General features: G+C 38.7%; 1 protein-coding gene across 2 annotated transcripts in view; it reads left to right on the top strand.

Annotated features, from left to right (window-relative positions):
• LOC121371844 (SET domain-containing protein 4-like) overlaps positions 1–21,037 on the top strand; it is a 29,486-nt gene extending 8,449 nt beyond the window's left edge. For both annotated transcript variants that reach the window (XM_041498046.1, XM_041498045.1), the window contains exons 2-8: positions 10,519–10,645; positions 12,828–13,254; positions 13,965–14,139; positions 18,298–18,382; positions 18,697–18,777; positions 19,765–19,885; positions 20,821–21,037. In XM_041498046.1, the coding sequence (XP_041353980.1) occupies positions 10,519–10,645; positions 12,828–13,254; positions 13,965–14,139; positions 18,298–18,382; positions 18,697–18,777; positions 19,765–19,885; positions 20,821–20,919 (1,115 nt within the window). In that variant the 3' untranslated portion in view covers positions 20,920–21,037. The remainder of the gene's footprint in view (positions 1–10,518; positions 10,646–12,827; positions 13,255–13,964; positions 14,140–18,297; positions 18,383–18,696; positions 18,778–19,764; positions 19,886–20,820) is intronic.
• The last annotated feature ends 2,898 nt before the right edge of the window (positions 21,038–23,935 follow it).

Here is a 23,935-nt window from a genome sequence, read left to right as displayed (position 1 = left end):
AATATTTATGATTAAGTCAATTAGGCAGTGATTATCATTAACTGACTGTGAGGCATCTCCCAACTTTGGGATTTTAGGGTTAAGATATGGCTTATTTTTAGAACTGTCTTGTGCAGCTTTATTAGCAATATTTATGATTAAGTCAATTAGGCAGTGATTATCATTAACTGACTGTGAGGCATCTCCCAACTTTGGGATTTTAGGGTTAAGATATGGCTTATTTTTAGAACTGTCTTGTGCAGCTTTATTAGCAATATTTATGATTAAGTCAATTAGGCAGTGATTATCATTAACTGACTGTGAGGCATCTCCCAACTTTGGGATTTTAGGGTTAAGATATGGCTTATTTTTAGAACTGTCTTGTGCAGCTTTATTAGCAATATTTATGATTAAGTCAATTAGGCAGTGATTATCATTAACTGACTGTGAGGCATCTCCCAACTTTGGGATTTTAGGGTTAAGATATGGCTTATTTTTAGAACTGTCTTGTGCAGCTTTATTAGCAATATTTATGATTAAGTCAATTAGGCAGTGATTATCATTAACTGACTGTGAGGCATCTCCCAACTTTGGGATTTTAGGGTTAAGATATTGCTTATTTTTTAGAACTGTCTTGTGCAGCTTTATTAGCAATATTTATGATTAAGTCAATTAGGCAGTGATTATCATTAACTGACTGTGAGGCATCTCCCAACTTTGGGATTTTAGGGTTAAGATATGGCTTATTTTTAGAACTGTCTTGTGCAGCTTTATTAGCAATATTTATGATTAAGTCAATTAGGCAGTGATTATCATTAACTGACTGTGAGGCATCTCCCAACTTTGGGATTTTAGGGTTAAGATATGGCTTATTTTTAGAACTGTCTTGTGCAGCTTTATTAGCAATATTTATGATTAAGTCAATTAGGCAGTGATTATCATTAACTGACTGTGAGGCATCTCCCAACTTTGGGATTTTAGGGTTAAGATATGGCTTATTTTTAGAACTGTCTTGTGCATCTTTATTAGCAATATTTATGATTAAGTCAATTAGGCAGTGATTATCATTAACTGACTGTGAGGCATCTTCCAACTTTGGGATTTTAGGGTTAAGATATGGCTTATTTTTAGAACTGTCTTGTGCAGCTTTATTAGCAATATTTATGATTAAGTCAATTAGGCAGTGATTATCATTAACTGACTGTGAGGCATCTCCCAACTTTGGGATTTTAGGGTTAAAATATGGCTTATTTTTAGAACTGTCTTGTGCAGCTTTATTAGCAATATTTATGATTAAGTCAATTAGGCAGTGATTATCATTAACTGACTGTGAGGCATCTCCCAACTTTGGGATTTTAGGGTTAAGATATGGCTTATTTTTAGAACTGTCTTGTGCAGCTTTATTAGCAATATTTATGATTAAGTCAATTAGGCAGTGATTATCATTAACTGACTGTGAGGCATCTCCCGACTTTGGGATTTTAGGGTTAAGATATTGCTTATTTTTAGAACTGTCTTGTGCAGCTTTATTAGCAATATTTATGATTAAGTCAATTAGGCAGTGATTGGAAAGATAAGACAATGGCTTTACTCTTAAAGACTGCACCTTGCTATACATATCTGTATTAACTAAAAAGTAGTCAACTGTTCTAGCACTATTATAGGTGTACCAAGTTAGGTTACCAAAGATATCACCAATGCACCGTCCATTTAATATGCATGTTTTTGTTTTTTGACACAACTGGACGAGTTTATTTCCAAATACATTTACAGAATTGTCACGGTTATTCCTGCCACTGGGAATTTGACAAATGTTCTTAGAAAGGGCTGGTGGGGGTTTGAACTGGTTTTCTGGTTAGATTATATCTGTCAAATAACCAGATCTAGAATTAAAGTTGCCACATAATATTACATCCCCCTCTATCTGGTAAGATATTATATCATTTGCTAGGGTGTCAAAAGGATCATACTGTTTTTCTAACCATATTTTAGAATTTTCAGGATCATTATATACAATTCCAATATTTCTGACTCATCTGAGGGGACCCAACAATCAACTAATGCAACAAAATCACTATTACTAAACATGCTGACAGTATCACTGACAGTAGTCGATCATTTACATTTTGTGACATATCCAGGGAAGGAGCTATTGTACATTCCCATTTCTGACTCATCTGAGGGGACCCAACAATCAACTAATGCAACAAAATCACTATTACTAAACATGCTGACAGTATCACTGACAGTAGTCGATCATTTACATTTTGTGACATATCCAGGGAAGGAGCTATTGTACATTCCCATTTCTGACTCATCTGAGGGGACCCAACAATCAACTAATGCAACAAAATCACTATTACTAAACATGCTGACAGTATCACTGACAGTAGTCGATCATTTACATTTTGTGACATATCCAGGGAAGGAGCTATTGTACATTCCCATTTCTGACTCATCTGAGGGGACCCAACAATCAACTAATGCAACAAAATCACTATTACTAAACATGCTGACAGTATCACTGACAGTAGTCGATCATTTACATTTTGTGACATATCCAGGGAAGGAGCTATTGTACATTCCCATTTCTGACTCATCTGAGGGGACCCAACAATCAACTAATGCAACAAAATCACTATTACTAAACATGCTGACAGTATCACTGACAGTAGTCGATCATTTACATTTTGTGACATATCCAGGGAAGGAGCTATTGTACATTCCCATTTCTGACTCATCTGAGGGGACCCAACAATCAACTAATGCAACAAAATCACTATTACTAAACATGCTGACAGTATCACTGACAGTAGTCGATCATTTACATTTTGTGACATATCCAGGGAAGGAGCTATTGTACATTCCCATTTCTGACTCATCTGAGGGGACCCAACAATCAACTAATGCAACAAAATCACTATTACAGTAGTCGATCAACATGCTGACAGTATCACTGACAGTAGTCGATCATTTACATTTTGTGACATATCCAGGGAAGGAGCTATTGTACATTCCCATTTCTGACTCATCTGAGGGGACCCAACAATCAACTAATGCAACAAAATCACTATTACTAAACATGCTGACAGTATCACTGACAGTAGTCGATCATTTACATTTGAAACTAGACCTTGAACACTCCAACAAGATATTTTAAAAGTAGTTACCATGGTAGAAAATTTAAATATATAATAAAAATTTCAATATCTAAATCTAAATTATCTTAATCACATACACTGGTAAACAATAAAAGAGCAAGTCCTACCGTGTTGTAGAATGAACACAGTACACAGAGAACACAAACTTATATCCTCAGAATTGTCTTGTATCTGGTTCACTAGCTGTGTTTACTTTAAGTTATAACTTGTCCACAGAATAAATGTACCTTTAGTATAATAAACAAAGCAACTAAAATGTATCTTGTCTCCAAATTCACTGGTTTGACAGTATACACGTCTGTTAAGACAAAATCTCAAAATTTAATATCCACTAATATCCTCTCCACCACATGGGCGGTACTGTCTGGTTCCAGGGTGGTGACCAGTATCCACTGTTCAGTATTACCTGGAAGGATTGTTGTCTCACCTGCTGTGTTGACTGTACCAGGATATTGTTGTGGGTCTATAGGTATTTGTCCAGGCTGCAGTGTTGAGGTACCTGTCCCTGATAAGGAAGATGGGTGTTGAATTTCTCTCACAATTGCTCCCTGACCACTTTGAGTATGTGCTGTGTCAGGTGTCCAGATTGTCTGTTGTTGCTCAATGGGACTTGTGTTTGTTATTTTCCTGCTGTAGTTGGTTGCATTTGTGTTATTGTTTCTGCTACTGTTGTTGTGGTGATTGTTGTAGTTGTTTGAATACTGTTGTGGTTCCTGCAGCCTTTTCCTTGCTGTTGTTTCTTTAAGAATGGTAATGACTGATCTGGCAAGTATTGCTGAGCCCTTCTCAATTAAATGTGCCAGATCAACGTAGAGGTAGTTCTTGGGGTCTCCATTTCTTTGTGTAAAGTGCAGATTGGCCTCAGATTACAGTTATCTTCCCATTTGGTTGTCCAAAATCCGGAAGTTTCACCGCGCAAGTAGTCTGCTGTTTGACTGTGATTATTTCATGGCAGACAGCTATGAAGTGGCAACTGTTTTGACTGAAGTGACAGGGGATAGCATGTAGTTTGTAAACATGTGTAACTTGCTGACATTGAAGACTTGTTTGTGGTAATTCCGGCCCATGCAAAAGTAGTGCTTTTTGTGTAAAATGGGTGTACTCCGGCCTGGTTTAGAGGGTGTGTCTGTTTAAACCAATATGCTGGGAGAAAGAGCTGGACAACAGGGGTTGTCCTTTTCAGGGTATGTGTCCCCCATGCAGGCAAAGGTACATACAAAACTTCACGGGCCTGCTGATATTAATAAAAATGTTATAGCCACTAAGGCTATATAGAAACATATAGCGAAATTAATTATGGTCTGAGGCCAGACTGTGTTCAAAAAATTGTATTTCATTTTTGTGGCATATATCTTGTAAGTTGTTGTTCAGATGTTTGATGTTGTTATTGTATTGTAGAGCTAATTTTCCTCTGCGAGGTAAAATCTCTAAAAAAATTATTTTGGCGGAAGGGAGATGGTGTTTCGTGATGTTGATTAGGGTTTCTAACTCCTCACAAGTTTTGTGTAGCTCTGCCCCTTTGCCACAGTCATTAGAACCAATGAGGAATGTGACAGACTGAGTTTCCTCATGTCGAGCCAAGCTACTGATGAATTGTAACATGTCTTTCACCTTGGCTCCTGGCAAGGTACGGACATGCATGTTGCCTCAGTTGTCTAGTCTTCGGCGGTTTAATCCCTTGACAATAGAGCTTCCTGCTTCAAGGTGTAAACAATGAGCTGGTATATTAGGGAGATTGTGTTGATACGTTAATGTTGATGCTGTGTTTTGTACTGGGCCTGGTGACTGTTGTAATGCACTGAATTTATTGTTGATTTCTACCGAGCTCTGTATTTCCTCTACGGGTTCAGGTTCGTGTTCAACTGGTGGAATGACAATGCTTGATTGGTGTCCATGTTCCTCAGAAATGATATGAGGCGTTTGGGTGCTGGGATTTTCCAGGGTTTGTTGTTTCTGTTCTTTCATTTTCTTTTTAAGCTTTATACACCTGTCTTTGAGGGTTGTGATTTGTGATCTCTGGACACCATTGTCTGCTCTTAATGCCTCTAATTCTTTGCCAACAACTTGTACAAAGTCAGTAAAATCGGATTTGTGGCTTTTGTACTGGTTTGAGAGTTGATGTTTATAATCTAATATGTCTGATCTGAGTTTACTGGTTTCCTTTTCTATTTCATCTTTAAGTTTAGTGCTGAAGTTTGTATTGAGTTCTTTGATTTCTGATCGAAGTTTGTTTACTTCTTGTTCCATGGTAGATTTTAATGTGTCTGAATGATTTATGTTGAACTGTTTTATTTCCTCTATGTTAGTTTCTATCTTGTGCAATCTTGTTTCAATGATGTGAACTGCTAACGTTACAGCTGGATCTGGTACACTTTGCTTTTGAAGTGTGCTGTTGGCACATAGGTGATGTTTGCTTAATACCCTGGCTTGTGCTTTCTAGATGCACATGACTAAAAATTTAAACATTTGATTTGAAAATATTTAGTACTTTTCTCCAAAAACTCACTTTTTATGGAACTATTTACACATCCAACTCCACCATTGTTTTCATGATACTGTCCTACATGTGTAGTTCAAAAGGTAGAGTTTCATGGCTAAAATATATTCCTAGATTGATGAAATTGTCAGGAGCACAAAGGTATGTCAACTGGCTGGCACTGGGCACTCGTGAATGACACTCGGACATAAGGGTGCCTATAAGGCAACTATTTGGAGGGTGCGTTCAAGGACAGACCCAAGGGAGGGACCAGGGGGACCCCCCCCCAAAACATTAAAGTGCCCCATTATGAAATATTTATTTACAATTTTCAATGAGGTATCCTTTTCAAGGAGGATGTGCAGGATTTAGCTCAATCAGTTGAGTGCTCGTTTGAGGTGCTTGCCTCACAGGATCAAACCACCTCGGTGGATCCATTCAACTGATTGGGTTTTTTTTGTTAAAGCAGTGCATCACAACTGGTCAAAGGCTGTGGTATGTGCATTTATGTGTGCATATAAAAGATTCCTGGTTTGTGGGGGGGGGGGGGGGGGGGGGTGTGTTGTTGTTTTCATGACATTGGTGGTTTCTCCAAGAATCCTTACTAAAAAAATAGAAAATTGGCCTCAACAGATATATGTAGGCTACGCTGTCATAGTACTGTAGAGAGTAAAGGAATGTGTTTCTGTCGTAATACTGTAGAGAGTAAAGGAGTGTGTTTCTGTCGTAGTACTGTACAGAGTAAAGTAATGTGTTTTTGTCGTAGTACTGTAGAGAGTAAAGGAATGTGTTTCTGTCGCTTTATGGAGGGTGAAGAATGTGTTTTTTTCATAGAATGGAGAGGGTGAGGGTGTTTCTGTCAAAGTATGGAGGGTGAGGGAATGTGTTTCTGTCAAAGTATGGAGGGTGAGGGAATGTGTTTCTGTCACAGTATGGAGGGTGGGGGAATGTGTTTCTGTCACAGTATGGAGGGTGGGGGAATGTGTTTCTGTCACAGTATGGAGGGTGAGGGAATGTGTTTTAGTCACAGTATGGAGGGTGAGGGAATGTGTTTCAGTCACAGTATGGAGGGTGAGGGAATGTGTTTCAGTCACAGTATGGAGGGTGAGGGAATGTGTTTTAGTCACAGTATGGAGAGTGAGGGAATGTGTTTCAGTCACAGTATGGAGGGTGAGGGAATGTGTTTTAGTCACAGTATGGAGGGTGAGGGAATGTGTTTTAGTCACAGTATGGAGGGTGAGGGAATGTGTTTTAGTCACAGTATGGAGGGTGAGGGAATGTGTTTCAGTCACAGTATGGAGGGTGATGGAATGTATTTCTGTCACAGTATGGAGGGTGAGGGAATGTGTTTCTGTCATAACATGGAGGATGAAAGAATGAAAGAAAGAAATGTTTTATTTAACAACGCACTCAACACATTTTATTTACGGTTATATGGCGTCAGACATATGGTTAAGGACCACACAAATATTGAGAGAGGAAACCCGCTGTTGCCACTTCATGGACTACTCTTTTCAGTTAGCAGCAAGGGTTCTTTTATATGCACCATCCCACAAACAGGGTAGGGTGAGGGAATGTGTTTCTGTCACAGTATGGAGGGTGAGGGAATGTGTTTCTGTCACAGTATGGAGAGTGAGGGAATGTGTTTCTGTCACAGTTTGGAGAGTGAGGGAATGTGTTTCTGTCACAGTATGGAGAGTGAGGAATGTGTTTCAGTCACAGTATGGAGGGTGAGGGAATGTGTTTTAGTCACAGTATGGAGGGTGATGGAATGTATTTCTGTCACAGTATGGAGAGTGAGGGAATGTGTTTCTGTCACAGTATGGAGGGTGAGGGAATGTGTTTCTGTCACAGTATGGAGGGTGAGGGAATGTGTTTCTGTCACAGTATGGTTATATGGCGTCAGACATATGGTTAAGGACCACACACATATTGAGAGAGGAAACCCGCTGTTGCCACTTAATGGACTACTCTTTTCAGTTAGCAGCAAGGGTTCTTTTATATGCACCATCCCACAAACAGGGTAGGGTGAGGGAATGTGTTTCTGTCACAGTATGGAGGGTGAGGGAATGTGTTTCTGTCACAGTATGGAGAGTGAGGGAATGTGTTTCTGTCACAGTTTGGAGAGTGAGGGAATGTGTTTCTGTCACAGTATGGAGGGTGAGGAATGTGTTTCAGTCACAGTATGGAGGGTGAGGGAATGTGTTTTAGTCACAGTATGGAGAGTGACGGAATGTGTTTTAGTCACAGTATGGAGGGTGATGGAATGTATTTCTGTCACAGTATGGAGAGTGAGGGAATGTGTTTCTGTCACAGTATGGAGGGTGAGGGAATGTGTTTCTGTCACAGTATGGAGGGTGAGGGAATGTGTTTCTGTCACAGTATGGTTATATGGCGTCAGACATATGGTTAAGGACCATACACATATTGAGAGAGGAAACCCGCTGTTGCCACTTCATGGACTACTCTTTTCAGTTAGCAGCAAGGGTTCTTTTATATGCACCATCCTACAAACAGGGTAGGGTGAGGGAATGTGTTTCTGTCATAGTATGGAGGGTGAGGGAATGTGTTTCTGTCACAGTATGGAGGGTGAGGGAATGTGTTTCTGTCACAGTTTGGAGAGTGAGGGAATGTGTTTCTGTCACAGTATGGAGAGTGAGGAATGTGTTTCAGTCACAGTATGGAGGGTGAGGGAATGTGTTTCAGTCAGAGTATGGAGAGTGACAGAATGTGTTTTAGTCACAGTATGGAGAGTGAGGGAATGTGTTTCAGTCACAGTATGGAGAGTGAGGGAATGTGTTTCAGTCACAGTATGGAGAGTGAGGGAATGTGTTTCTGTCACAGTATGGAGAGTGAGGGAATGTGTTTCTGTCACAGTATGGAGGGTGAGGGAATGTGTTTCAGTCAGAGTATGGAGAGTGACGGAATGTGTTTTAGTCACAGTATGGAGAGTGAGGGAATGTGTTTCAGTCACAGTATGGAGGGTGATGGAATGTATTTCTGTCACAGTATGGAGGGTGAGGGAATGTGTTTCTGTCATAACATGGAGGATGAAAGAATGAAAGAAAGAAATGTTTTATTTAACGACGCACTCAACACATTTTATTTACGGTTATATGGCATCAGACATATGGTTAAGGACCACACACATATTGAGAGAGGAAACCTGCTGTTGCCACTTCATGGACTACTCTTTTCAGTTAGCAGCAAGGGTTCTTTTATATGCACCATCCTACAAACAGGGTAGTACATACCACGACCTTTGATATATCGGTCGTGGTGCACTGCTGGAACGAATGAAAGAATTTGTTTTTGTCATAAAAAGCAGGGAACATATTTTTAAATTATGATTAGTGACCATGAAAATAAATTAGTAAATCATGAGACTATACCTGCCCTGGGGAAGGGGAGAGTTGGGGACTTGTACTCCACACACACACACACATACACACTCGGGACGAAAATGTATGGGGGGTTTTCTTACTCTATATGAATAAAGATACAAATACAGCTTGTGCCCCTCCTCCCCACTGAACTGGAGATCGTGTTTCCCCCTCCAGATCTTGTTTCTATGGGCCTGTATATTAAACAAAATGTTTACAGCTGGAGTGATGTGTTTTTGTCATAGCAGTGGTAAGGGTGATATGATGTGTTTTTGTCATAGCAGTGGTAAGGGTGATATGATGTGTTTCTGTCATAGCAGTGGTAAGGGTGAGAGGATGTGTTTCTGTCATAGCAGTGGGTAAGGGTGATATGATGTGTTTTTGTCATAGCAGTGGTAAGGGTGATATGATGTGTTTTTGTCATAGCAGTGGGTAAGGGTGATATGATGTGTTTTTGTCATAGCAGTGGGTAAGGGTGATATGATGTGTTTTTGTCATAGCAGTGGTAAGGGTGACACGATGTGTTTTTGTCATAGCAGTGGGTAAGGGTGAGATGATGTGTTTCTGTCATAGCAATGGGTAAGGGTGACACGATGTGTTTTTGTCATAGCAGTGGTAAGGGTGAGAGGATGTGTTTTTGTCATAGCAGTGGTAAGGGTGAAAGAATGTGTTGTTGTAGCAGTGGTAAGGGTGATATGATGTGTTTCTATCATAGCAGTGGTAAGGGTGAGATGATGTGTTTCTGTCATAGCAGTGGTAAGGGTGAGATGATGTGTTTCTGTCATAGCAGTGGTAAGGGTGAGATGGTGTGTTTCTGTCATAACAGTGGTAAGGGTGAGATGGTGTGTTTCTGTCATAGCAGTGGTAAGGGTGAGATGGTGTGTTTCTGTCATAGCAGTGGTAAGGGTGAGATGATGTGTTTCTGTCATAGCAGTGGTAAGGGTGAGATGATGTGTTTTTGTCATAACAGTGGTAAGGGTGAGATGATGTGTTTCTGTCATAGCAGTGGGTACGGGTGAGATGATGTGTTTCTGTCACAGTTGTGGTAAGGGTGAGAGGATCTGTTTCTGTCATAGCAGTGGTAAGGGTGAGATGATGTGTTTCTGTCATAGCAGTGGTAAGGGTGAGATGATGTGTTTCTGTCATAGCAGTGGTAAGGGTGAGATGGTGTGTTTCTGTCATAACAGTGGTAAGGGTGAGATGATGTGTTTCTGTCATAACAGTGGTAAGGGTGAGATGATGTGTTTCTGTCATAACAGTGGTAAGGGTGAGATGATGTGTTTCTGTCATAGCAGTGGTAAGGGTGAGATGATGTGTTTCTGTCACAGTTGTGGTAAGGGTGAGATGGTGTGTTTCTGTCATAACAGTGGTAAGGGTGAGATGATGTGTTTCTGTCACAGTTGTGGTAAGGGTGAGAGCATGTGTTTTTGTCATAGCAGTGGTAAGGTGAGAGTTTTGTTATCCCACAGTATGGGAATACAGCATGGTGATAATGTTAGCCTGACACCTTGTGTTTCAGATACAGGACGTGGTTTGAAAGCCACAAGAACAATCAACCCTGGAGATGTGATTGTTTCTCTGCCCGAGACGTTGCTAATAACTCCAGTTACTGCCCTTGAGAGTGCTGTGGGGGATGTCATTAAGAGGTGAGTTCTCTCAACAATCGGGGCTAGCTCTGTGCCACAGAAAATTTCTCCAAATTATCTATTAAACTTCCAAAATTTATAGATAACCTGTTATTTTGTAACAAAATATCAAATATTATATGAAATTATTACACCAGATTAAAATAAAATTTGCCAATAGTTTATAAAATTCGCAACTGGCACATTTGGTGGGTGCCAGATCTAGCCCTGACAGTTCTCATCTCTGTCATCCAACAATAACCAGAATAATAAACATTTATTTAGAAATGCTTTAGCGTAGACCTATTTGTTAAACATTTCACTGATTTTTATTTTGTTTAGTTCTCAATTAGACAGCACTAAGACCCTAAGACTGGTCAGTGCTGGGTTCATATTCAGGTACTGGGTGCTCATACGAGGTGTGATGGTTTGAACTATGATGTTAATCTGTAATGTGATGGGGTGCTCACACGAGGTGTGATGGTTTGAGCTATGATATTAATCTGTAATGTGATGGGTTCTCACACAAGGTGTGATGCTTTGAACTAGTATATTAATCTGTAATGTGATGGGGTGCTCACATGAGGTGTGATGGTTTGAACTAGTATATTAATCTGTAATGTGATGGGTTCTCACACAAGGTGTGATGGTTTGAACTATGATATTAATATGTATGTGATGGGGTGCTCACACGAGGTGTGATGGTTTGAACTATGATATTAATATGTATGTGATGGGGTGCTCACACGAGGTGTGATGGTTTGAGCTATGATATTAATCTGTAATGTGATGGGTTCTCACACAAGGTGTGATGGTTTGAACTATGATATTAATATGTATGTGATGGGGTGCTCACACGAGGTGTGATGGTTTGAACTATGATATTAATATGTATGTGATGGGGTGCTCACACGAGGTGTGATGGTTTGAACTATGATATTAATATGTATGTGATGGGGTGCTCACACGAGGTGTGATGGTTTGAACTATGATATTAATATGTATGTGATGGGGTGCTCACACGAGGTGTGATGGTTTGAGCTATGATATTAATCTGTAATGTGATGGGTTCTCACACAAGGTGTGATGGTTTGAACTATGATATTAATATGTATGTGATGGGGTGCTCACACGAGGTGTGATGGTTTGAACTATGATATTAATATGTATGTGATGGGGTGCTCACACGAGGTGTGATGGTTTGAACTATGATATTAATATGTATGTGATGGGGTGCTCACACGAGGTGTGATGGTTTGAGCTATGATATTAATCTGTAATGTGATGGGTTCTCACACGAGGTGTGATGGTTTGAACTATGATATTAATATGTATGTGATGGGGTGCTCACACGAGGTGTGATGGTTTGAACTATGATATTAATATGTATGTGATGGGGTGCTCACACGAGGTGTGATGGTTTGAACTATGATATTAATATGTATGTGATGGGGTGCTCACACGAGGTGTGATGGTTTGAACTATGATATTAATATGTATGTGATGGGGTGCTCACACGAGGTGTGATGGTTTGAACTATGATATTAATATGTATGTGATGGGGTGCTCACACGAGGTGTGATGGTTTGAACTATGATATTAATATGTATGTGATGGGGTGCTCACACGAGGTGTGATGGTTTGAACTATGATATTAATATGTATGTGATGGGGTGCTCACACGAGGTGTGATGGTTTGAACTATGATATTAATATATATGTGATGGGGTGCTCACACGAGATGTGATGGTTTGTAGGATTGATCGCCCTACATGCCCTAACTGGCAATGGTAAAAGTTTGCTAAAGTGTTAAACAGACTTTTCTTTTTCGTGTCATTCTATCTGTTACAGTAGGTGATAAAATGTGTCAGTTATTCTCTAATTAATAAGTCGGGCCAATACACCATGACTGGTATATCAAAGGCCATGGTATGTGTTATAATGTCTGTGGGATGGTACTTGTAAAGACCCCTTGCTACTAATGGAAAAATGTAGTGGATTTCCTCTCTAAGTCCATATGTCAAAATTACCAAATGTTTGACATCCAATAGCCAATGACTAATCATTCAATGTGTTGTAGTGGAGTCGTTAAACAAAACAAACTTTAATTTAAAAAACCTGAGTCTATTGTATGTTAATGATTTTGTCTTTGGTATGTATAATAATCTTCACCCTTGTAAAAACCGATGTAAAACCATTTCAGATGTCGACCTCGTCTCACCCCTCAAGCAGCACTGTCTCTGTTCCTCGTCTACGAAAATCACCTGGGATCCCGTTCCGACTGGTTTGCCTACATCCAGTCTGTTCCAGCCGTGTTCAGCACCCCTCTATACTGGACACCTCAAGAGCTGGGTCACCTACCGCCGGCAGTTAGAGAGAGTGCTGGCCACATGATAGACCGACACAGAGATGTCTATGATGAAATTGTTGCTGTGTTAAAAAGTCTGCCTCACTGCCACACAGGCTGGTTTAGTTACGACAGTTTCCAATGGGCGTGGACGGTTGTCAACACAAGATCTGTGTATCTGGAAACCAAACAGGTTCCACTGCTACAGTTTACTCCTTCAGGGGAGACAAATCTGGCGCTGGCTCCTTTCCTCGACCTTCTTAATCATTCTGACAGTGCTCAGGTAGATCACATTCATTCACTGTAAATTATTTGTTATCAAATGGATTGCTGCATACAATACCAACACAAAGAAAACAATACACAGTTGAATGTGAACCTCTGTTTAGAATACATTCACTGTAAATTATTTATCATCAAATGGATTCCTGCATACAATACCAACACAAGAAAACAATACACAGTTTAATATGAACCTTTGTTTAGAATACATATACCGTAATCCATATACAGTTTACTGTAGAAAACATATCTGACATACTATAACGTCAGTCCTCTGATAAGACCATCCCCTCATCCCAAATCTCATTCACCCTTTTGTTTCTCTTTTACTAATGTTATGGGTGGTAAATTTATATTCTGAAGATCCATTACTCGAAGGTCTGCTATTCTGAACATCCTAATTCTGACACTAACCATCAAGGTAATCCATGTTGAAAGCAGATGTACATATAAAAAAAAACAGTTGGTTATTTACCGTGAAATGATGTTACATGATTTGATGTACATTACTGACATAGTTTGTGAGTATAGCAAACCATAAAAATTACATGTCATCCATTTTTACATATGTAAATGAAAAACATACTTAAATATATTGGAAGAATAGTCACTAACATGCACAGAAAGCACATATCACACTAGGATCATGATGATGCATAGTAGGAAAGATCTCAATATTTGTTTAATAAAACTGTTTGACATCTCTTTCAGATGGAGGCTGGGCATAATGCCAAGACCAGATGCTATGAAATCAAAACATTCAACAAATTCAAAAAACATGATCAGGTGTTCATCTCCTATGGATACCATGACAACCAGAAGCTCTTTCTTGAATATGGTTTCACAATTCCAGGAAATACTCACAATGTTCATCAATTTTCATGGAGTAAGTGTTAGTCTGGGTCTGTACACTAAAGTAGTGCCAGCCCACTTACTGTAGTCACGGTATAGACCTGAGGTCTCCACTGTGCTAAACTGGTCCTCTAAATCTGCTCGTGGTACAAGTTTATGAATCTTTAGTCACAGTATAGACCTGAGGTGTCCACTGTGCTAAGCTGGTCCTCTAAATCTGCTCCTCTAAATCTGCTCGTGGTACAAGTTTATGAATCTTTAGTCCAAGTGTAGCCCTGAGGTCTCCACTGTGCTAAGCTGGTCCTCTACATCTGCTCGTGGTACAAGTTTATGAATCTTTAGTTCAAGTGTAGCCCTGAGGTCTCCACTGTGCTAAGCTGGTCCTCTAAATCTGCTCGTGGTACAAGTTTATGAATCTTTAGTCCAAGTGTAGCCCTGAGGTCTCCACTGTGCTAAACTGGTCCTCTAAATCTGCTCGTGGTACAAGTTTATGAATCTTTAGTCACAGTATAGACCTGAGGTCTCCACTGTGCTAAGCTGGTCCTCTACATCTGCTCGTGGTACAAGTTTATGAATCTTTAGTCCAAGTGTAGCCCTGAGGTCTCCACTGTGCTAAACTGGTCCTCTAAATCTGCTCGTGGTACAAGTTTATGAATCTTTAGTCCAAGTGTAGCCCTGAGGTCTCCACTGTGCTAAACTGGTCCTCTAAATCTGCTCGTGGTACAAGTTTATGAATCTTTAGTCACAGTATAGACCTGAGGTGTCCACTGTGCTAAGCTGGTCCTCTACATCTGCTCGTGGTACAAGTTTATGAATCTTTAGTCACAGTATAGACCTGAGGTCTCCACTGTGCTAAGCTGGTCCTCTACATCTGCTCGTGGTACAAGTTTATGAATCTTTAGTCACAGTATAGACCTGAGGTGTCCACTGTGCTAAGCTGGTCCTCTACATCTGCTCGTGGTACAAGTTTATGAATCTTTAGTCACAGTATAGACCTGAGGTCTCCACTGTGCTAAGCTGGTCCTCTACATCTGCTCGTGGTACAAGTTTATGAATCTTTAGTCACAGTATAGACCTGAGGTGTCCACTGTGCTAAGCTGGTCCTCTACATCTGCTCGTGGTACAAGTTTAGAGCGCAGACTGAAGGCTCACCATCACGCTTGGTAAGGTTGTTCTGCAGCATATTTGAAAGGTCTAATTTGATATTAATATAACTTCTTGTGGTGGCAGATTATCTCTGTGCTCCACATTCATTTTATTAGTAGTACATTTTTCTCATTTTAAAGACATTAATAAACACCAATATTGCTAATAATAGAATGAAACAGATTCCATTATTGAGATTAATGTAAACTAAACCTTGCCCAACATTAAACTGAATGATAATCAACAATTGCCCTATGGACACCAGTACAACATTCAGTGATCCAACTGTGTTTGGACCTGTCCAGTGAGGGATGTCAGTTACAGTGTGGACACCAGTAAAACATTCAGTGATCCAACTGTGTTTGGACCTGTCCAGTGAGGGATGTCAGTTACAGTGTGGACACCAGTAAAACATTCAGTGATCCAACTGTGTTTGGACCTGTCCGGTGAGGGATGTCAGTTACAGTGTGGACACCAGTCAAACATTCAGTGATCCAACTGTGTTTGGACCTGTCCAGTGAGGGATGTCAGTTACAGTGTGGACACCAGTCAAACATTCAGTGATCCAACTGTGTTTGGACCTGTCCAGTGAGGGATGTCAGTTACAGTGTGGACACCAGTAAAACATTCAGTGATCCAACTGTGTTTGGACCTGTCCAGTGAGGGATGTCAGTTACAGTGTGGACACCAGTAAAACATTCAGTGATCCAACTGTGTTTGGACCTGTCCAGTGAGGGATGTCAGTTACAGTGTGGACACCAGTCAAACATTCAGTGATCCAACTGTGTTTAGACCTGTCCGGTGAGGGATGTCAGTTACAGTGTGGACACCGGTAAAACATTCAGTGATCCAACTGTGTTTGGACCTGTCCGGTGAGGGATGTCAGTTACAGTGTGGACACCAGTAAAACATTCAGTGATCCAACAGTGATCCAACTGTGTTTGGACCTGTCCGGTGAGGGATGTCAGTTACAGTGTGGACACCAGTCAAACATTCAGTGATCCAACTGTGTTTGGACCTGTCCGGTGAGGGATGTCAGTTACAGTGTGGACACCAGTCAAACATTCAGTGATCCAACTGTGTTTGGACCTGTCCGGTGAGGGATGTCAGTTACAGTGTGGACACCAGTCAAACATTCAGTGATCCAACTGTGTTTGGACCTGTCCGGTGAGGGATGTCAGTTACAGTGTGGACACCAGTAAAACATTCAGTGATCCAACTGTGTTTGGACCTGTCCGGTGAGGGATGTCAGTTACAGTGTGGACACCAGTAAAACATTCAGTGATCCAACTGTGTTTGGACCTGTCCGGTGAGGGATGTCAGTTACAGTGTGGACACCAGTAAAACATTCAGTGATCCAACTGTGTTTGGACCTGTCCGGTGAGGGATGTCAGTTACAGTGTGGACACCAGTAAAACATTCAGTGATCCAACTGTGTTTGGACCTGTCCGGTGAGGGATGTCAGTTACAGTGTGGACACCAGTAAAACATTCAGTGATCCAACTGTGTTTGGACCTGTCCGGTGAGGGATGTCAGTTACAGTGTGGACACCAGTCAAACATTCAGTGATCCAACTGTATTTGGACCTGTCCGGTGAGGGATGTCAGTTACAGTGTGGACACCAGTAAAACATTCAGTGATCCAACTGTGTTTGGACCTGTCCCGTGAGGGATGTCAGTTACAGTGTGGACACCAGTCAAACATTCAGTGATCCAACTGTGTTTGGACCTGTCCGGTGAGGGATGTCAGTTACAGTGTGGACACCAGTAAAACATTCAGTGATCCAACTGTGTTTGGACCTGTCCAGTGAGGGATGTCAGTTACAATGTACATGCAACTTCATTTGTTAATTTTAAGCCTTGGAAATTAAAACCGATCATAACGCCTTAATAAGTATATGTATGATATATAATATGAATCATGATCCCCATTTGAAAAACTATAGATGTACTCATTAAAAATAATAATAATTCAATTTATACCTTTTTAAGTCGAAAAATGTACCATCTACTAGTATTTGAAAATCCAGCATACATGCATAAAATTAATAGTGAGGTACATAGAGAATAATACATGAGTGGCCGTTAGATACCATTTATCTCACAAGTTGTTTTAAAATGTATTCTAACAAGCAAAATTTTAACATCTTTTTGTACTAAAAGTTATTTACAGCTGTTGCACTTGTAGCTAACTTACGCATCACAGACACATGATTGTCAGGTTAACTATACATTACAGTGTAATCTATTCCCACCGTGTTGTTTTTCATTTAATGCATGGCACTGGCAGCCTGGTCATCACCTAGGATCAGCCAGTTGTATGTCTTGAAATTGTTAACACACATAAGGATCAGCCAGTCGTATGTCTTGAAATTGTTAACACACATAAGGATCAGCCAGTCGTATGTCTTGAAATTGTTAACACACACAAGGATCAGCCAGTCGTATGTCTTGAAATTGTTAACACACACAAGGATCAGCCAGTCGTATGTTTTGAAATTGTTAACACACACAAGGATCAGCCAGTCGTATGTCTTGAAATTGTTAACACACATAAGGATCAGCCAGTCGTATGTCTTGAAATTGTTAACACACATAAGGATCAGCCAGTCGTATGTCTTGAAATTGTTAACACACATAAGGATCAGCCAGTCGTATGTCTTGAAATTGTTAACACACATAAGGATCAGCCAGTCGTACGTCTTGAAATTGTTAACACACATAAGGATCAGCCAGTCGTATGTCTTGAAATTGTTAACACACGTATGTAAACAACCCATGTGTTAACAAAAATAAGGCATGATGTTCTTACCATCAGGTGTGTGAAAAATGTATTATCAGAGTAGACAGATTTTGTTACCTTTACAAAGCAACACCCGTGGAACACAACCTGAATTGTAAAACATTTCTGAATTTATTTGTTCGTCTCAAAGAAGAATCTTATATTGACATATTTTATTTATATAAAAATATTATTCATCAGTTGTAACAGTCTATATTTAACCAGCGAGAATGAAAGAATCGGTGTATCTATATTTATTTTTCAGCTGAGCTTTGTAATCTGAAAAGAGTGTTCAAGATTTCACATTGGCAGAAAAAACAGTCTGTGATATTTGACAACCGGCTAAACCAGTAGGTGTTTGCTTTGTTAACTCCAACCATTTAAATCAATCAAAGTGTTTGCTTTCTTAATTTTAACCAATTAAACCAGTGTTTGCTTTCTTAATTTTAACGGTTTAAAGGACAATTTCAAACATAAGCCAAAAATGATTCACATTTCCTTTGTAATTTTTAAAGGTATGTTTTTTATATTATCAGCTTTAATATTTGGTGGCAATTGTGTATGATAATAAAAATAAAATGAACCCATATGATATTGACTTCCCCATGTCTTGTTTATAAAATATGTAGCGTAGAATTGAACTTTTTTCTTTCTCTCTTTTCAGAGATTTGACTTGTAGCACCAGTGGATTGTCATGGAATCTCCATAATGTGCTGATGATTCTTGCTATGTCATGGGATGAGTTGTAAGAGTTTAAGTTACTGTCGTAATCTGTTTTACAAATGTTAATTTTTGTTTTTATGACAGTGTTCTCGCTGCTCCATTTAAGCAGGGCGGCCCACCCTGCTATTTCATTTTGCCGCCCTCCTTTATTTTTCTGCGCCCTCCTTTATTTTCCAGCACCCTACTATATTTTCCAGCACCTATCTCCACTATTTCCAAATGCACACTTTTTTCCACACCTAAAAAACCCACAACGATCAGTCTGCACACTGGGACATCAAAGGAAACAAGCCGCGTTGTGTACGAAAAAGCAACTGACAAAACATTTACAACAGTTACCATAACGTAATTTAATAGTATTTTTAACAGCCTCTATTTTGTCCCATACCTGTATCTATTTGTATGTTTAATACAAACAATAAAAGTTATATTTTATTTGAGCAATGGAAACATTTTAATTTTTTATGGATTCGGCAATCTTCGAGTGAAAACCCCCCCCCCCCCACTTATTTGGCGCCAAATTTGTCACGTGATCAGAACGGTCACTCTATCTTTTGTTTCCACTAACTGTCGTTTGATATTTTGTCCTCAGTTATATAATTGATTGTAACTGATGATTTTTACTTTCTGTCATTCTGTTTATTCAGCAGTTCTTATAACATATTGTAAACTTTTCATTTTGGGGGGATATCACCACTTATAAAATCAACGGAAGTGGTAGTGTTTAGTATTAAAATCATTCATCTTGGGTGCCAAATAATATATACACTGCCACTACAAAAACGAAACTACTTTTTATCATTGCCGATAATATTTTATCACAGCGATCAATTCATTCGATGAAGATGGGAATAAAAAAAAATGTTTTGATATTAGGGGATCACACAATTGTCTTTTTTGTTTTTCGTATATCTTGAAATCTTTATTAAAATAATAATATTAAAACTTTGATCGGTTCAGTTATCATTATGAAAATTTTTCTGAACAGACGAATATTGCGTGTTTACAGGGAGAGCTGGAAAAGGTGGTATTCGAATGGAACAATTTCCGACGAAAACGAAAGATGTGTTCGTCAAATGGCAGCGTGGTTGATGAATGAAGCTATTGTTGATTATAAGCACATGAAAGTGGTATGTTTGGACTTTAAAACTGTATATGTGTATGGTCTCCAAACTGTATTTACAGTTACAGTTGACTGTATTTATAGTTATACAGTTGACTCTTTATTTATACAGTTGACTCTTTATTTATACAGTTGACTCTGTATTTATAGTTATACAGTTGACTCTGTATTTGTAGTTATACAGTTGACTCTGTATTTGTAGTTATACAGTCGACTATTTATAGTTATACAGAAGACTTTATTTATAGACGGGCGGGACGTAGCCCAGTGGTAAAGCATTCGCTTGATGTGCGGTCAGTCTAGGATCAATCCCCGTCAGTGGACCCATTGGGCTATTTCTCGTTCCAGCCAGTGCTGCACAATTGGTGTAACAAAGGCCGTGGTATGTACTATTCTGTCTGTGGGATGGTGCATATAAAAGATCCCTTGCTGCTAATCGAAAAAGAGTAGCCCATGAAGTGGCGACAGCGGGTTTCCTCTCTCCATATCTGTGTGGTCCGATGCCATATAACCGTAAATAAAATGTGTTATAGTTACACAATTGACCGGATTAATATTGCAATGGGGTTTTTTTTTGCGAATACACACCTTAGCACGTTCACGACATTTACATTTTACGAATGACCGTTGGCATCTGTAAAAAATTATGGGTGTGAAAATAATGCATGGGTATAAATTTCGCGACTTGAGGTTGGGCGTGAACGACGCAGAATTAATATGCACGTGATTTTTACCTGGTTTACAGTGTGTATAAAAGTTATACAATTAACATTTTATTTATAGTTACACAATTGACTTATTTATAGTTATACAATTGATTCTAAAGAAGAAAATGTATTTAATATGTAATCTTAGTTATTTAAAGGACTCTATTAGTTGCAAATCTGTTAGAATAGAAGCCACTTGTGTCTTTTTTATAATTATTGATATTTTCTATTTCAGCCTTGCAGTGAAACCAATCCTCATGACAGACTGGTGTCGAGTCTCCTACAAGGTCAACTCGACATTCTCCACAAAACATGGACTACTTTACAAGTGTAAATAACAACTTTTCACAAAATATAAAACTGGAATACCAGTACTATTCATGACCTGTATTTTTGTTACCATAAAAACACACAATGTAAATTTTTTTTACAAAATAAAATGTTTGTTTGTGTGTGTTGCGATTATAAAAAACCCAATCTTATTAAAAACAATATCTATAGTAATTGTTGTACCCACCTGATGTCAACATTTGACAAATGATAAAGGTAATTCTTTTTAAACCAAAACTGTAGGGTGTTAAAATAGTGATGCTGTGAATACCATTTTAATTTGCAATATACAGGTATATACACAAATAGGAACCTTGTAATCCTATTAGTGATATTGTTACGTACAGGGTTATATTTAGATATTAATAACACACTGAGGTAATAACCTCCAAGTATAGAATTATATAAGATTTGTTTGTCTTTTTTTTCAATGTACAATGGTCACAAATTGTTTAAAGTCACTTGACTTAGCGAAGTTATTTTATACATCAATAGATACTTCTATTTACTTAAAAATACACAAAAATTTGTTTTTAATATCCCTTCCATGACCCGTTTTACATAATGACATCCCATTTGATATAATGATGCCCCATTGGATATGATGCTTGGAGTGAAACATTGCCTAGTGACAAAGCCTTGCCCGATCAAGCAGTTGGTGTGGGATCAATCTGTGGGTGAGTGTACTGGGCTAGTTCTCACTCCAGCCTGTGCTCCACACACTGTTGTAACACAGGTCATGGTATGTACTATCCTATCTGGGAGATAAAGGATTCTTTGCTGCTAACAGAAAAAGTAGGTCACTGCATGACGGCAGCAGGTTTCCTCATCCATTATTGGTGTGATCCTTGACCATATGTCCATAATTAAAATGTTTGATTGCATCGTTAAATAAAACATCCCTTCCTTCCTCTCAGCTAACAAGAGCTACCCTAAATAGGGGCCTAAGCCGTTTTGCAGCTAAAATGTTCTATGGCCATAATTCAGTTATGTAGTCTCAATTCAGTTCCATACCAAAACGGAGGTAAGTGGGGAAACGACGAGTTTCGTCAACCTAGCAAGGCATTTGCAGTATGATGTCATTCTTTGTAAGATGCTAGCAACATTCAAAAAGCGTTTCTAAACTCTTTAATTCATAAAGAGTCGAGACAGGCTTATGTCACGTGACTCTGATGAAAATATAGAGATTTATCTAGTCTTCGTATCTTGCCAATGTATACAGTGATTGCGGGATCAATATATTTATTACATACCTATTCAATCTTACTATAGTAATAAAGACATTTTGAAACCATGTAATAAATTTATTTTGTATTACACATATGTGCAATCTGGACTGGAACTTTTAAATGGGGAATCCTCTTTTTATTTTTACTGCAGTTAATACCTTTTATTTACTGACGTCATATGATTTACAAATTACGTCACATTGTATTTGAAACATTACACAAGGCTGCCGCAGAGCAGGATTCTTAACGTTAACAAAGTGTTGTTATGACGTTAAATTAACAACTGTTTTTGTAAAACATGAAAGAAGATATGTAATAAATACAGAACTTCACATGCGTTGTTTTCACTTCCTTTTATTGCACACATTTATTTTGCGAAAGCACATACCAGTCGACTGCTACGCGGTCTCGTGGTATATATTCTTGCGCAAAATAAACTCGTGCAATAAATAGGAAGCAAAAACAACGTATGTGAAGTTCTGTATATATATACATACTTTATTCAACCAAGCAAAAAATGAATACATATTGATTTTTCGACTATTCTTGTAGGATTGCAGGATAAAAGAAATAATTGGTTACCATCTTAAGATATTGGCTTTATCCTGCCCATTCTAACTTTCACAGGATAAAGCCAATATCTTAAGACAGTAACCAGTTATTTTTCATCTATAATTCAGTTAGCCTATATACCAATACAGTCATAAATTGGAAATGACAACTCTGTGGCTGACTAAATAAAGAGAGGAAATGACTACGCAGCTGGTTTAATGAAGTATGTACAGATTTCTAGGTAATATTTTTGTGAACCATTCATCTGGTTAACAGTCCATGTGACCAGACCTTCAACACAGTTATCAATATTAAAAAATACAACTCCAAACTCGGTCTTCCCACATTGGTTTTATTCACTTTTATAAAAATGAACTCTTTATTTACTAGCTATGCAATTATAATAATAATGACCATGTAAAAGACAAAACAATTATCTACCATTAACATATATTTATCAACAATTTGTTAGTAATGGGGCGAGGGAACAGGTTATTAAATTTTTAGTATAAAATATTGTCTTCATTTATACAACAGTGGGTTTCCTCTAAAAAAATCTGTGTGGTCCTTAACCATATGTCTGACGCGATATAACCGTAAATAAAATGTGTTGAGTGCGTCGTTAAATAAAACACTTCTTTCTTTCATTTATACAATTGCTACACCAAGTTTAGCTGAAATAAATAGAATAATCTTTGGGGTGCTTTAACTGGCATATACTTGAGTACATGGCATTTCTACAGTGTACAGTCACCAATATCACAATAGAGCCCATTTCTAAGGGTCTCCTTGTTGTCCTGTTCGGAACACTCCACTTATGTTATAGAATTTAAACAAAAAATCAATATCTTCAGCCATTTTACAATGATTTGCAATAAACTCTTCCAGGTGGGACAAAATAAAGACCCTTATACAAAATGGCCCAGTAATGCCATGGATTCATTGACATCCTTGTGAGAACAAACATTTATAGGAAATTAAGTGACCTTTCATTTCCATCATGTTTATGTCCCGAGTGAAATGATTTTCAATTGTCACAAGCTTTAGCGAGTAACGGTGAGAATTATTTTACAAGGGATATAAACATGATACGAAATGGTAGAGAGTTTAATATCCTATTTATTACCCATAATCGATCTTAATTTATATCACTCGTCTCGTTTGGTTGACGTTCCTGTAAGGTTGTAGTGCGCCAATCGATGACACTGAAGTGTTATGTCCCACTTAGCGTTCTAGTGG

This window comes from Gigantopelta aegis, chromosome 4 (genome assembly GCF_016097555.1).
Source record: "Gigantopelta aegis isolate Gae_Host chromosome 4, Gae_host_genome, whole genome shotgun sequence".
Lineage (NCBI taxonomy): Eukaryota > Metazoa > Mollusca > Gastropoda > Neomphalida > Peltospiridae > Gigantopelta > Gigantopelta aegis.
This window is presented reverse-complemented; position numbering and strand designations above follow the sequence as displayed.